A 14,454-nucleotide genomic window follows, 5' to 3' on the forward strand; every position below is an offset into this window, starting at 1 on the left:
CTCATATCTCGTAGGTTCCGCTACTACCCTTGAAATCTCTGTGTATATTACCACTGCCCAGTCTTGTTCTTTACAGGACATCTGCTGATCTCTTAATCATCTCCTTGTACATCCACCTTCCACATCTTAACCATTTCAGTAGTTCTCTTCATGACATTTCTAAAACAAATGCTTATATAAATATTTCAATGTGCACTGCAAACCAAAATACTTAGCTATTGTTACCTCCAAATTATTCTGTCATAGCCTGTTCCATTTTGTTTCACAAGAACATTTTCTGGAGGTGGTTTATTAAACAATATTGTAGTAAAAATACACTAATTTGGGGCATTGTGAGCATGGATGACTTAACATGTGGATTATGAGGCACAAGCAACATGAGATTTTTTTCATATAGTTTTTAATATAGTTTGCTGTTATGCAGCATTAGTCACCATGGACCCCCGTTCAAGCTGAATTTTTTTGTCTCCATACTGTTTGAAAACATGATAATAAAAGTTTTTCTTCAGCCATCACTACAAAATACATTGGGTAAGTAACATATACAATGAAAAAAATATCATTATTCCTTTGAGGATATTGTTTCTAATGAAAGAGACTATTTAAAGTAAATTAACTTTTCACAGTATCATATCAATGATAAAGCTTAGTGACTTAAGGACAGACAATGTGAACACAGGAAAAAGAACGGCATACTTCCATTCTGTCATCACTGTTAGTTGCATATCAAAAGGTTGGAATACAGCATATGGCAACAGATCCCTTGTGATGGTTCTCTCATGTTACGTTAAAATATGTTGTTATTGGATTCTTATATAGCACTCTTGTTTGTTAGACACTAATTACACATGCATAGTGGAAAAATATAGCATACTGTAAAATTAAATGAATGCCAAAACACAAATGGAAAGAACACCATGTAAAATATACAAAGAAATATACAGCAAGTCATGAACCCTTCTGACTAATCCTTCTTGTTCATAATCTCATAATATCACCTGCTCAATAGTGCATTTTAGGTAATTGTGGCATTCATATTTATTTCTTTTAATATGTGATTCCTAACAATTAGTCAATTAATGTAAATTTTATGTAGAAACTTTCTGAGAACACTTCAGTAAAAGGTGCATCATTTATTTGGACTAAAAGATAAAACACGTCATTTAATTCATTATAAATAAAAACAAAACCTTGAGGTTGCCATTAATTAATTAATACTATATGAAAAGAGTTTGGTACAGTAGGTAAAAAGAGACAGTTATATAATAAAACTAATGAAACTCTTGGACCCATAGTCTTAAAATAAAATGGAAATACACAGCAACTTAAAGACAAGGAGCTGTTGATACTTCTTATGTTTTCTGAATACTGTAGTTACTTCTTTCAGTTCTTGCAGAAGTCATGATGTATTTTATTACTGCTGATGACTCATCTACAGCAAGCAGAACTTTTCTATTTTGGCAACACATTCTTTTACTTTCAACGTGAAAAAATACAGCGTGACATTGATCATATCACTGACGTAACTTTGCTGAGTAGTGGTCTTCAAAGAAACATTTTCTAAGAATATAAAAGAAATGCTTTCACATGGTCAGATGTTTCAACTAATTAACTTATCTTCTCGATTGTCACCTTGCATTTCTGCCTCTTTTTCGTCTAAATCTTGGACATAATCTTGCATGCCTGTGAGCCATTGTGTTTGTCTGCTGCTCAAATGTTTGATATTCAGGATAACTACTTACTTGTCAATGTGGTTCCGTGTCTTGTGTTCTTAAGGGAGGGAGCTGTGTGACCCAACAAAAGGCTGGATGTGAAACTCTCAGCACGATTGTTGGCAAATATTTCTCTGTCTGTGTCGTTATTGCATTATGTATCCTGCACTTGATGCTCAGCAAATGGCGCTGTTGTTCTTCTTTTTCTGCTTTCATATGCTAGTAATTTTCATCATGTAATGGGCCTTGGTAATTTGCTTAATGCTCAGCAGATGTTGCCTCTCTTCTTTTTCTTTCAACCATGATGTCACTTGGTGTTGCGATCACTTTGCTGAGGTTGCCTGCCACCTGAAGTTTTTCAAATATTCAGCATATGTCAGGTTATAAGGTTTCGATTAAGACCAGGATCAAGGTTTTAGCCCCAGTAGTTTGTGAATAAGAGTATGACAGATGGACAGACTTTAGCATTTTATATAAAAACTTAACCAGGTGGGATTTCTAAGTGTAATTTGGGTATGGCCACTGGTTGAGCTTTATGGAAAAAGTGTGACAAAAATAAATGAGCATTCACTAAGAGATGTATCAGAAATCTTTAATTTCTGTCTTGACACCATATTGCTAGCATAGGCTTCCAGTGGCTCACTAATGGATCAAGCGGGTCAAGAAAATGGATAGACCTTTTTAAATTGACTGATTGTAACACAAAAGAAAACCTGCAGACAGACAGGTTCTGTAACTTTGTCATGGCCATAGAGTGAGCTAGAGGCAGAAATTAAACTTAGAACCTTGTGGTTTAAGCTAGTGATGCTCAGATCAGGCTTTTTAAGGCCAATACCGATCACCAAATTTATGTTACTGGATTGGCCAATTCCAATTCTGATCTGACCCCCCCCCACCTTAAAAACTTTTTACACTAAGCTCCTGCATAACCAGATGCACAGAAGCCTTATGCCCTATATTAAAGTGTATTTTTATAATTAGACTAGAGATCACAGGTGTTAACTGTTCATGGTTTATTAATAAAATGAAATTCTGTAGGCTTATTGTTCATTGACCATAAAAGTACTAAAATAAATAAAATTTCCATAAATCACATACTAATAAAATATGTACAAAATATTTATCTATAATTCATACTGCATAAAAGAAAATAAAAGGCTGCCATATTGTTTATTGTACCCATCCTAAACAAGGCTTATTAAAAAATGTAGTATTTACCATGTAATCTTTTTAGTTAGCCAATAAAAGGTGTCATTTGCTTGGCTTTTCTCTACATTCATAATGGCTAACACGGTACAACACCCTAGTACTACTGTAACAACAAAAAAATTCTATACAGTATATATATATATATATATATATATATATATATATATATATATATATATATATATATATATATATATATATAGTAGCCATTCCCCACGGCTCCGCCAGCGTAGTAGTGAAACAGGACAAACTTTAAAAACCAATAAACAAAATGTTATCGCTAGCTAAACGGAGGCAAGTTACGCCACAAGTACAGAGGCAGACCAACTCCCCACTCCTGATGTCACGTTTCCCCCTCCCCTCGGTCTGCAGCCTCTGTCACTGATTAGCACGAATATATCACTCCTGCAAGCGAACTATGATTCTTAGCACGATGAGAGAAGTCGCAAAATCAACCGGAATGTTCAAGCAAATCTAAATCCGTTAAATAGTTTTCTCATTTGCTTGCTAAGTGGATGTAAGATACGCCCCGAGGCTGGCATGTGAGCCCGCTGCGTCTCTCTCAGATTCGCACAAATAAATTGGTACTGCAAGCGAACTGCGATACTTAACACGATAAGAGAAGTCACAAAATCAACCTGAATGTTCAAGCAAATTATAGAAAAAAACCCGATCTAAATCTGTTAAGTAGTTCTCTCATGAAAGCAGACAGACAGACAGACATTGGATTTTATAAATCTATATATATATATATATATAGATCAAATATATACTCTTTGTCAAATAAAGCAAAGAGTATGCGACACGACCTGAATTGTAAACTATGCAACATTCCGTGATCTGCTTCTCAAAACTGAAAGAGGGCACCATGGTGGATGTTTGCCGAATGGCAGACCAACCACAAGCGTTACCTGGTAGGTAACCACCCACACAATTCAGGTCGTCGAGACTCAGACTACGAATGCAATGAATGTAATTACTCCAGACCTACAGGCTGTCAAATAAACAAACTACACGCTGTGGCGCAGCGTAAAGGGGCTTCGTCTCTGACGCTGACGTCCGAGGTTCAATTCCCATAGAGGGGAGCAGTAGAGTGTGTACGCCTGATGAGCCCAAATGAGGGTGAAACACATGTCGTATACTCTTTGCTTTATTTGACAGTAAACTATATAAATATAGTGTATAATATACAAAATTACACAATCCAATAATTGGTAAAGGCAATTAAACACTGCTTACATGCAAATATACCTGCACTTATACCATAGGTTTTAATTATTTTCAATCATTAACTGCACTACAGCTTTTTTTACTGTTAAAGTATATATTTACTGTGTTTATACAGGTGTGTTTTTTTCTTCAGCGTATCAGCTAGACATTTATAATTCTTGAGGTGTACTTGTAAATATGGATTACCATTTTAATAATGCAGTACTTGTTTCTTACAAAAACTTATACCATATGACACACAGCAATGATTAATAAACACATTACAAATCTTTAAAAAAGTCACAAATGTATCAAATGTTCATAAGTTGTTTATCACAGAGACACAAGACTGGCATGCTTAACAAGTTTATTAGTTACCGTAATACCTCACGTAAAGGAGCATTGCAACTAAATTACTGCATAGCTTAGAAAAGCAGGGGCTGCAAAGAACGGTTTTTATGTGAATATCGGCTGATTTAGATTGGCCAATTGTTATCAATCAGAGCATCTCTAGTTTAAACATCAGTGCCAAAGCCACTACACCAGCTCCTCCTGTACCACAGTTCAAAAACACCTGCATTCTCAGTTTGCCACAGGTAACCACTAGTTTATAGGCATTATTTTATTGTTTATTTAGCAAATATCTTTACCCAAGTCAAATGCCAATGCATTGGAGCACATTGTAGTTTTTCAGATTTGTTTTTTACAGCCAGGTGAAATGACCAGAATGGGACCACACAGTGAGTTAAAGGCATGGACTGAAGAATCAGCTTGTAGTTGAATGAGAAATGAATTGGAATCAACAATCAACTGATGTACAGAACAAACATTTAAATTGCATTTAGTATCTTTGGAAATGTGTTTCCTTAGGAGTCAGTACCATGCAGTTTTTTTTTTGTTTTTTTTGTTTAAACCCCTCATGTTAGTTTCTCTGATCACACACCACCTGCACTTCAGGTACTTGTAAACACATTGCCTTTCCCACTCACTGTCAGTGAGCTGGCGTGTTTGGAAAGATGCCTGCACATAATGTCCTTTGAAATGTAATATGTTTCTGCTTGCCAGCTGGCTACTAGCTTATTCTGCATTCAGTATGCTCCTTTTAGCCCCAGAGTGTTGACAGAGGAGCCCCTGTACCTGATCAGCCATACGTAAATTTTCTTGGAAGAAAAGATCTTTGAATTGCCAGTTTCCTGCCTGTGGACAGTATTAATAAGTAAGTTTGTAAAACCAAATGTTAACACTCATCCCTGGTTTTAAAGTCTTTGCTGTGTCACCTTTCTAATACCAGTGATAACCAGACACAGAAATTAGTGATAATAATAAGAATGATGATAATTAGTTACATTTATATAATGATTTTTCCCACATTCTCAAAGCTCTTTGCATAGTCAGTGGGGAGCCACTTCACTTCAAACACCAGCAATGTGTAGCATCCACATAGATGATGCAAAAGCAGCCATTCTTTTGTCAGTACACTCAACACCCATTAGCGATTAGGTTTTGAAGGGGTGAGAGATAGTTAGCCAATAAGTGGAACAGAGGATAATTAGGAGCCAGAATCGCCAGGTCGTTGGGGTCGTTAGCTAGGACATTGTGGTAATCAAACTCTTTCGAAAGATGCCCACCTCAGTGTTATGTCTCATCTGAAGGACGGACAAATTTTTCAGCACAGCGTCTCTGTCACTGCACTGGGGCACTGGGATCCACACACAGGTGACGTGTTAAGTGTCCCCTGATGGATTCACCAAGACCTCTTCCAACAGTAGTATTGACTGCTAACTAGACATAGTCAACTTTAATTTATGCTGCTCCTTTATGTAAAAATAACATTATGAAGTCTGCTTTTCAAATTAGACCATTAGAACAGTCTAGATGAGACCAGGCCATTGAGCTCAGCAATGCCTGCCAGTCCTATCCACTTAGTTCTTCTAAAATAACACCAAGTCTAGTTTTGAAGGTCCCTAAAGTCTTACTGTCTACCACACTACTTGTAACTTATTCCACATGTCTGTGGTTCTCTATGTGAAGAAAAACTTCCTAATGTTTGTGTGAAATTAACCCTTAACACATTTTCAACTGTTCACATGTTCTTGATGAACTTATTTTAAAGTAACTTTCTTGATCCACTGGGCTAATTCCCTTCATCGAGAGACCAGACTGCACATACCACACCAGATGAGGCCTAACCAGTATATTATAAAGCATGACCTCCTTGGACTTGTACTCTACACATCAGGGCGCTATATAACCTGACATTCTGTTAGCCTCCTTAATGGCAGTTGATAGTGTCGAGTCCGCTACGACTACTAAATCCTTCTCATCAGGTTTACTTTTAAACTTAAGACCTCCCATTGTGTGTTCAAACCTAACATTTTTACTTACTTTCTATATAATACTTTACATTTACTTATATTAAATTTCATCCGCCACAAATCTTTCCAAGTCTGTATGCTATCCAGGTTCTGCTGTAATTATGGAACAGATTCAAGATCATCTGCCAATCCATAACCTGCAGACTTAACCAACTTGTTATTTATATTCCTATCTAAATCATTTATATTCATTAAAAATAGCAGCAGCCATAGCACTGACCCCTGTGGACACCACTCTTAACATAAGCCAGTGCTGATAGGGTGCCTTGCAGTACAACACATACAAAGCTATAGTATGGTTTTCATCTTTATTATTATTATTGTATTGCTGAAGCACAAGAAGTTTAAGTGACTGTCTCAGAGTCACATATTGAATCAATGGTGGGGAATGAATCAGCCACCCTCATGTTTCAGGTCCAGTGGCCTTTAAGCCATGCTGCCTTTTTAATGATCAATACATTACCTTTGGATTTCATGAATTTATCTTCATTTCCCATATTTTTCCTTCTTTGGTGATTGCTGTTTTTAACCACATGGATCTTTTGTTCTCCTGAAAATCAACATTTTAACTACCTTCTCTTCTTTAACATTCCTTTTCACAATCCCGGTTTTGCCCTCACTGAATGAGTGATTCCCAGACTTACATTTTTTTGGGGTTTATGTCTCTAATCTATCATTTTCATCAACTCTAAAAGCAGGTTTCAGTTAATTGTTGATTTTCAGCAGTCACCCTTTTTTAAGATGATATTTATATTGGGGTTGGCACGATTTTGCAACAAGTGGACCGGGAATCAAGTCCTCAGGGCTCTCTAGTCAAATCTGCATGTCCTCCCTGTGTCTGCATGGATTTCCTCCTATAGTCCTACAATATGCAGATTAGGTGGATTGGTGATGCTTAATTGGCCCTTGATATGTGTGTGTTTACTCTGTGATTGGCTGACACCCCATCCAAGGATTGTTCCTGTCTTGCACAGATAGGCTCCAGATTCCTTATGACCCTACTCTGGATAAGTGGATTTGGAAAATCAGTTGATTGAGAATTATATTTTTACATGTCATCAATGCCTTAATGACTTCCTTTAAAGAAGCTTTGACTGTTAAACTCACAATCTGTAAATGACTCCTTCTGCAGGAGAGGCAGTTTCCTTAGACAGCTAATGTAGTCTAAGGCGATGTCTATGAAACACAAGGTGGGCAGTTCTATTCCTGGCTCTACCTCAACTTTGTGACCCTTACCAATTCATTTATCCTTATCTTGCTTAAAGGCTTCAGTGAAATATACAATAATAATTGTCTATTGCTTTGCTTTGTAAGAGTACAGTAACACTTGTCTATGTCTGCTCTCAGCAGAATGTGATTTGTATCTGGCGAAGTCTCAAGATGGCAAATGTATTGCAGAAAATGGAAGTCTGGACGTTTCATCTGATGATCAGTCCAAATCAGGTGTGCTCTATAATTTGAGATTTTTGTTTTTTTCTTTAGTTGTAATTTGTGTACTTTTCACTGAAAACCTGTCACTTTATCATTAATAACATAAAATCCATATGGTTTTCTTGAGCCAAAATTATTGAATGATTTTCAACAGGAAAACATGTTATTACATGTAAAAGAAATATGTATATACCAAAATGTCAACATTATTACAGTAGAAACTGTGTGTCAAGCATTCACGGCTGCACTGATGCATATTTAGTACACATTCTTCATGTGATATGCTTTGAAAAAATCCCCAGCACACAACCTCATGTTGTAATCGGGTCATTAGAAGTGTGTTTCTTTGGGCACTTTTCTTCTGTTTTTTTTCTGTTCCTTGCAGGCAAGAGGGTAGGATGTTAGTGAGTGACCTGGATGATCGACGTGTCCATTGTGATGTAGGCTACTATATCACAAGGCTTAGTGATTTCCATATTTCTCCTGCCATGAACAGTGGCAATTGCCTCATTGTGAACAATGCTTAGGGGGCTAACATCTTTCGTGTCCTTGTACTTGATTGCAGTTATTTTGCCTTTTTGTCACGCAGCAACTGTCGCACCATGGTGAAGCTTCATGTGTCCAAATTTGTCAGCATATCATGATAGTTCATTAATACGGTGCCGTAACATGAATCAGTTTCACTTTCTGTGTCAGCGTCCAATGGCCAATTCACATCTTCATCGCTATTGCTCAGTTCTAGCAATGGTTCAGTTTCAGTTCATTCCCATATGGCTTTTCGTTTGGCATTTTGTTTTTTTGTTGGATGGTCCGCCTCACTCATGAATATTAATGAGTTACCATACAGCTACCATAAAAAGCATACAAATATTCTTCTTTTTTTTGCAGCATGATGTTATTTCATCCACTAGTTGGCAGCAGTACACTATCCCAAGATTTATTTGTGCTCAACACTATAAAGTTTATTATTACATGTCATCCCAAGCCTGACTCGAGTTTAACCATAATTGCATAGAATTCATGCTCGGAGGTAACAAAAAGGAGGCTAAAGGTAAAATAAATGCATTTTATTTCCTTTGCCAGGTAGTAAAATCACAACTATTTTTGTCACTTTTGGATATCTGGTTGCTAAATAAAAGTCAAAAAATTATATGATTTAAAGCTTAATGTTTTATTACCTCATATTATTTCATATTCTGTAAATAATTTGGTGGGCTTTGTGTAGGGCATGATGCAGTAATACTTTATACATGTAGCATTATACCTGACACAGACAGTGGTAAATCAAGTACTGAGTCAGTAAGGCTGTTCTGCAAAAGCTAAGCATGTTCAGGCCAGGCCAGTACTTGGATGGGAGACCATCTATGAAAAGCCTGGGTTGCTGCTGGAGGTGAGGTTGGAGAGGATAGCAGAGGGCACTTTCCCTGTGGTCTGAATTTGGGTCCCAATGCCCAAGTACAGTGACAGAAACACTGTGCTGTAAACATGGCGCCGTCCTACTGATGAGACCTAAAACTGAGCTCCTGGCTCTTTGTGGTTGTAAAAGATCCCTGGGCATTCTTTGTAAAGAGTAGGGTGCATCCCGATGTCAATGTCCAGGGTAAATTGTCCATCACAGCCTAGTCATTCTGGCCCCTAATCATCCCCTGTCTCTATCTGGTTGTCTCTCTTACCAGTTCATTCGTGGTGAGCATGCTTGGGTAAACAAAATGGCTGCCATAACATCATCCAGGGGGAAACTACACATTACTGGTGGTTGAATTGGCTCCACACTCACTATGAATAGTTCTATATAAATGTAAAGAATTATTGTTACTATTATTATGTATCTCTAACACCCATGTTTGTCTGTGCTCATTACACAAACGTCTTCAACCACTCAATAAATTGGGCCCACTGACATGCTGAGTGCTTGGTAAGCTGTATGAACTGGCCAGAAGAGCAGAGTAGGATGCAAAATGGACCTGAAGGATTCACCCACAGTGCCCAAGTACATCTAGTCTGGAGGAGCTGGAGTAGTGCAGTAACTGGAGGAAGCCACAAAGACAGTAGTCAGCTGTACAAAGTCAAAAACAAATGCTCCAGATAGTGCGCTCCAGCTGGAAGGAAGTGTTTGAATTACTTAGATATTTATATGGCATTTAATAGATGTGAAAAGTTCATGCTGTACTTCTAGTAGGTTACAGCTTGTGTATCGTTTATTTTTTTAAGTCTCAGAAATGACTAATAAAATGTACAGTATAATTATAATAAGGCAGCACAGTGACACAGTGATTAGTGCTGCTGCCGCCTCACAGATCTTTCTTCCAGGCTTCACTTTTGCATTGCTGGTAGGACAAAGTTGTATACATTCTATGCTGTGTCTAGATGGTTTTTTTTTTTTTTGTCAGGTATTCCGGTTTTCCTCCACATCACCAAATATGGTTTGTGTTAGCCTATGTGACAGTTATAAATTTTACCCATAAGTATGTGTGCGAGTGGGCCCTGTGATGGATGAGTAAGTGCCCTGTCCAGAACTGATTCCTTCCTTGATAGGTTCTGGCTCCTTCATGACTCCTAACTGGATTAAGTGAACTTGTTATTTTTATAATAAAAGGTGCTGTTTAACCCTAATGTTACCTACAGCCTTAAATTTCTTGTCCTCTGTTAGCAAAGACACCAAACACGGTGCACCAAGCCTCTCGTCTGGGCTCCAAGTACACTCAACACTGATATAGAATGTTAAACTTGTTTCATGAACACTAATGTCAAAAAGACCATTGTGTTATACATTATGTGCCTCATAACAAGATGAATGGGTCAAATGTGCAGGCCTGTGGCCATTACCTGACTGAATACAATAAGAACCTAGGGATGTCCCTGAAATGCTTTTCTGACTAGCCCATGTCGTCATTTAGAGGCTCAACTGCATCTAGGAATGTATAATAACTAAGGCTGCCCCCTTGACAGACAACTTAGCACAATTCAATAATTGATGACTGTAAGCTTTTTTCACATCTATGTCCTTTTAAAGTGTTCAATTGAGCCAAACATCCTTCCTATTTCCACTTTTATAACTAAGCTTCTTTAACTTGTAGACAATGTGTCTTCACCCAGCTCACCTTATGCCTTTGCACTACAACCAGGAGCCTTTACTTTTTATTTAACCTATTGTATATTAATCTGTGGTGAACAGGACTTACTTACAAGTTTCATTCCTGAATTGAGCCCACTACACCAAAATTAGTCACAACCTCGTCAATCCTCAAAACAGGGAACAGACATGGATAGATTTATTGGTTACCCCTTCACTAAAAAAGAAGAACCTAACACAATTGTCTCTGAAATAACTTGAAGCTGACAGAAGAAATTGGCTCCCATCATTGTTTATTCCGTATTTAACAAAAATCAGACTTTACTTCTGAATTTTGATTCAACAGACTATTTCAGATTATAACACAAATGAAAATGGAATGGACATAAACGATGGGACCCTAAATTTAATATTTTGTTATACAACCTTTAGAGGCAATCACTGCAAACAAGCAATTCCTGTAGCTCTCAATGAGACTTCTGAACCTGTCCCTAGGTAGTTTGGCCCACTCTTCTTGAGTAATCTACTCCAGTGGTGTCAGGTTTGAAGGAGGCCTTCTCCAGGCTGCATGTTTCAGTTCTTTCCATAGATAATAATAACAATAATAATAAGTTGCATTTATAGAGCACATTTCACAAACCCAAGGTCACTTTACATAGAGATGGGAAAAAAGATCACACAGAAGACAAAACTTTGTCGAAGAGGGAAGTTTTGAGTTGAGATTTAAAGGTGGAGAAAGAGGAGCTTTCTCGGAAAGACAAAGGAAGAGAGTTCCAGAGTTGATTGGCCATAACACTGAAGGACCTGCCTGCCAGGGTGGAGAGTCTGGTGCGTGGGACAGTAAGGAGATGACTGCTCGAGGATCACAGAGAGAGCGACAAGGAGTGTAAGGAGTTAGGAGCTGAGTGAGGTAGAGAGGGGCAAGGTTATGTAGGGCTTTAAAGGTGAGAAGCAGAACCTTGAATTTCATCCTTGATGGAACCGGTAACCAGTGAAGCTGGAAGAAAACAGGGGAGATGTGAGCAGAATGCTTTGTGTGGGTGAGGACTCTGGCTGTGGTTCTGAATATACTGTAGCTTCTGTATAGATTTTATAGGGAGGCCAATGAAGAGGGAATCACAGTAATCAATATGAGACATGAAACAAACCAGAGTTTGAGCATCATTAAAGGACAATAATGGATGGAGTCAATGTTACGGAGATGACAGAAACAGGAGCAGGTTTGACAAGTGTACTATCAATAGAAACAGTGAAGTTAGATGCCTTAGAAAGTAAGGAGTTTGGGCCTACCAGTAATGTTCAACGGGATTCAGATCAAGGCTCATAGAAGGCCACTTCAAAATACTCAAATGTTTTGTTCTTAGCAATCCTTTGGGTGCTTTTAGCCATGTGTTTTACGTCAGTATCGTGTTGGAGGATCCATGATCTGTGACTCAGAGCTTTCTGACACTGGGCAGTATATTTTGCTCCACAATGTCTTGATTGTCTTGAGATTTCATTGTTCCCTGCACAGACTCAAGGCACCCCATGCCAGATGCAGCAAAGCAGCTCCAAAACATAACTAAACCTCCTCCATGTTTCACAGTGGGTTTGGTGTTTTTCTCTTTGAAAGCTTCATCTTCTTATCTGTGGACATAATGCTGATGTGACTTGCCACAAAGCTCCAGTTTTGTCTCATCTATCCAAAGGACATTCTCCTAGAAGCATTGCAGCCTGTCAATATGCATTTTAGCAAATTCCAGTCTGGCTTTGTTATGTTTTTCTTTCAACAGTGGCATTATTCTTCTTCCAATGAGTCCACTGTCACTCAAAAAGTGATGGATGATGGGCACTGATGGACCTTGACCTTGGAGTTCAGCTTGTATCTCTTTGGAAGTTGCCCTTGGCTTTTTGTCTACAATTCTCACTTTCCTTCTGGGCAATTCTGGTGTCAATATTCCTCTTGCAGCTGCGTCTAGGGAGGTTTGTTACAGGCCCATGGACCTTAAACTTCTTAGTAATATTTGCAGCTGTTGACACAGGAACACCAAGCTGCTTGAAGACGGTCTTATAGTCTATGTCTTTAACATGCTTGTCTGTCATTTTCTTTCTGATCTCCTCAGACAACTCTCTCCTTTTCTTTGTCTGGTCCATGTTCAGTGTGGGACACACAATGATACCAAACAGCAGAGTGGCAAGTTTTCTCAATTTAAAGGAGCTGCACAACTGATTACATGATTGGAGATATGTGTGATACTAATTAAAGAAAACAACGAGTTTACAAAACCATTGAAATCCAATTATTTATTTATCTTTTGTAGAGGCCCCAACAAAATGAGGCTATTTTAGAATATCTTTGTAGGATAAGCAATACTTGATCTCTTTTCACACTTGATTTGTTTTAATCGATAACATATCAAAGGCATGCAGGTATACAGGGGACAATTGCTTTTTATTTCATCACTTTTCAGGAGACATACAGCTCTTTTTAATGAGCTGTGAGGGTACCAACAGATTTTTCCACATCTATTAGGCAGCTCAATGGGTGTAAAATAAAACTAAATCCAGAAAATAATATATACACTGTTAAACTTCTTCTTTAAAATCTCAGTTAGGTCATAAATTGGTATGGTTGCTAAAATAAAAAATAATCAAACTCCACAATGTTTGTACTATTTGAAAGAGCCAATAACATCCCATGGATGATGCAGAGTCTAGATTGGGTGTTGACCTTTTGACAAGAAAGACTATCAGAGTTAATGAGGATGATTGGGAGAGAAAACTTTAAAAAAGTCACAACGAAACCTAAGATCAGTCTTATTATTTATCACAATGAAATTATAATTCAAGAAATTGTAGTAAGGAATCTATAGATGATTATCTAAAGATTGTTTTTCAGGATATCCGCAAACTCGGATGATGATATATCCAACTCGCAGCTTTTTATAACGTCTTGCTGATGGCTCTGATCACATCACTTCTGAAACCACACTGTAATGAAGGCCACTCATAATTTCAATGCCCCAGGCAAAACAAAATGGTGACGGAAACAGTGCAAATTAATTTTTAATTTGTTTCATAAATAACGATAATTGTATAATATGATTCAGTGCCTGAAAAAACTCATAGTGGGGAAGAATTATTAGAAAAAGAAGCTTAAACAAACATTCAAAAAAATTTCAGTACATACATAAATCATAAAGCTGGGGTGCTGGTCCATCACAGGGCCCTCTCATGCTCTCAGTGTGGATAAAAATCGATCCTTATAAACATTCATTTACTTTATAGCAAAAGGAAAAAATGCAAAGTAAAACAAGCATTCCATACCATACAATTTTCTACACCTGTAGGGTTGTGTGGGGCTATCCCAACAAGCAAGAGGGTGCAAGGCAGGCACAGTCTACTGGATAGAATGCCAGTCCATCACAGGGTGAACACACACATCACATGGGCCAGTTTAGCATTG

The 14,454-nt window shown here is 37.8% G+C and overlaps 1 protein-coding gene across 3 annotated transcripts in view; it reads left to right on the forward strand.

Annotated features, from left to right (window-relative positions):
* ifih1 (interferon induced with helicase C domain 1) overlaps positions 1 to 14,454 on the forward strand; it is a 141,491-nt gene that overhangs the window by 38,485 nt on the left and 88,552 nt on the right. The window contains exon 4 of one of the 3 annotated variants that reach the window (XM_028806397.2): positions 7,853 to 7,948. The exons of 1 other annotated variant lie outside the window; for it this stretch is intronic. In XM_028806397.2, coding sequence (XP_028662230.2) covers positions 7,853 to 7,948 — 96 coding nt within the window. The remainder of the gene's footprint in view (positions 1 to 7,852; positions 7,949 to 14,454) is intronic. One more of the 3 variants, XM_028806398.2, reaches the window with a different exon arrangement.

The sequence above is a fragment of the Erpetoichthys calabaricus genome, chromosome 8 (genome assembly GCF_900747795.2).
Source record: "Erpetoichthys calabaricus chromosome 8, fErpCal1.3, whole genome shotgun sequence".
In the NCBI taxonomy this organism is placed as follows: Eukaryota; Metazoa; Chordata; class Cladistia; order Polypteriformes; family Polypteridae; genus Erpetoichthys; species Erpetoichthys calabaricus.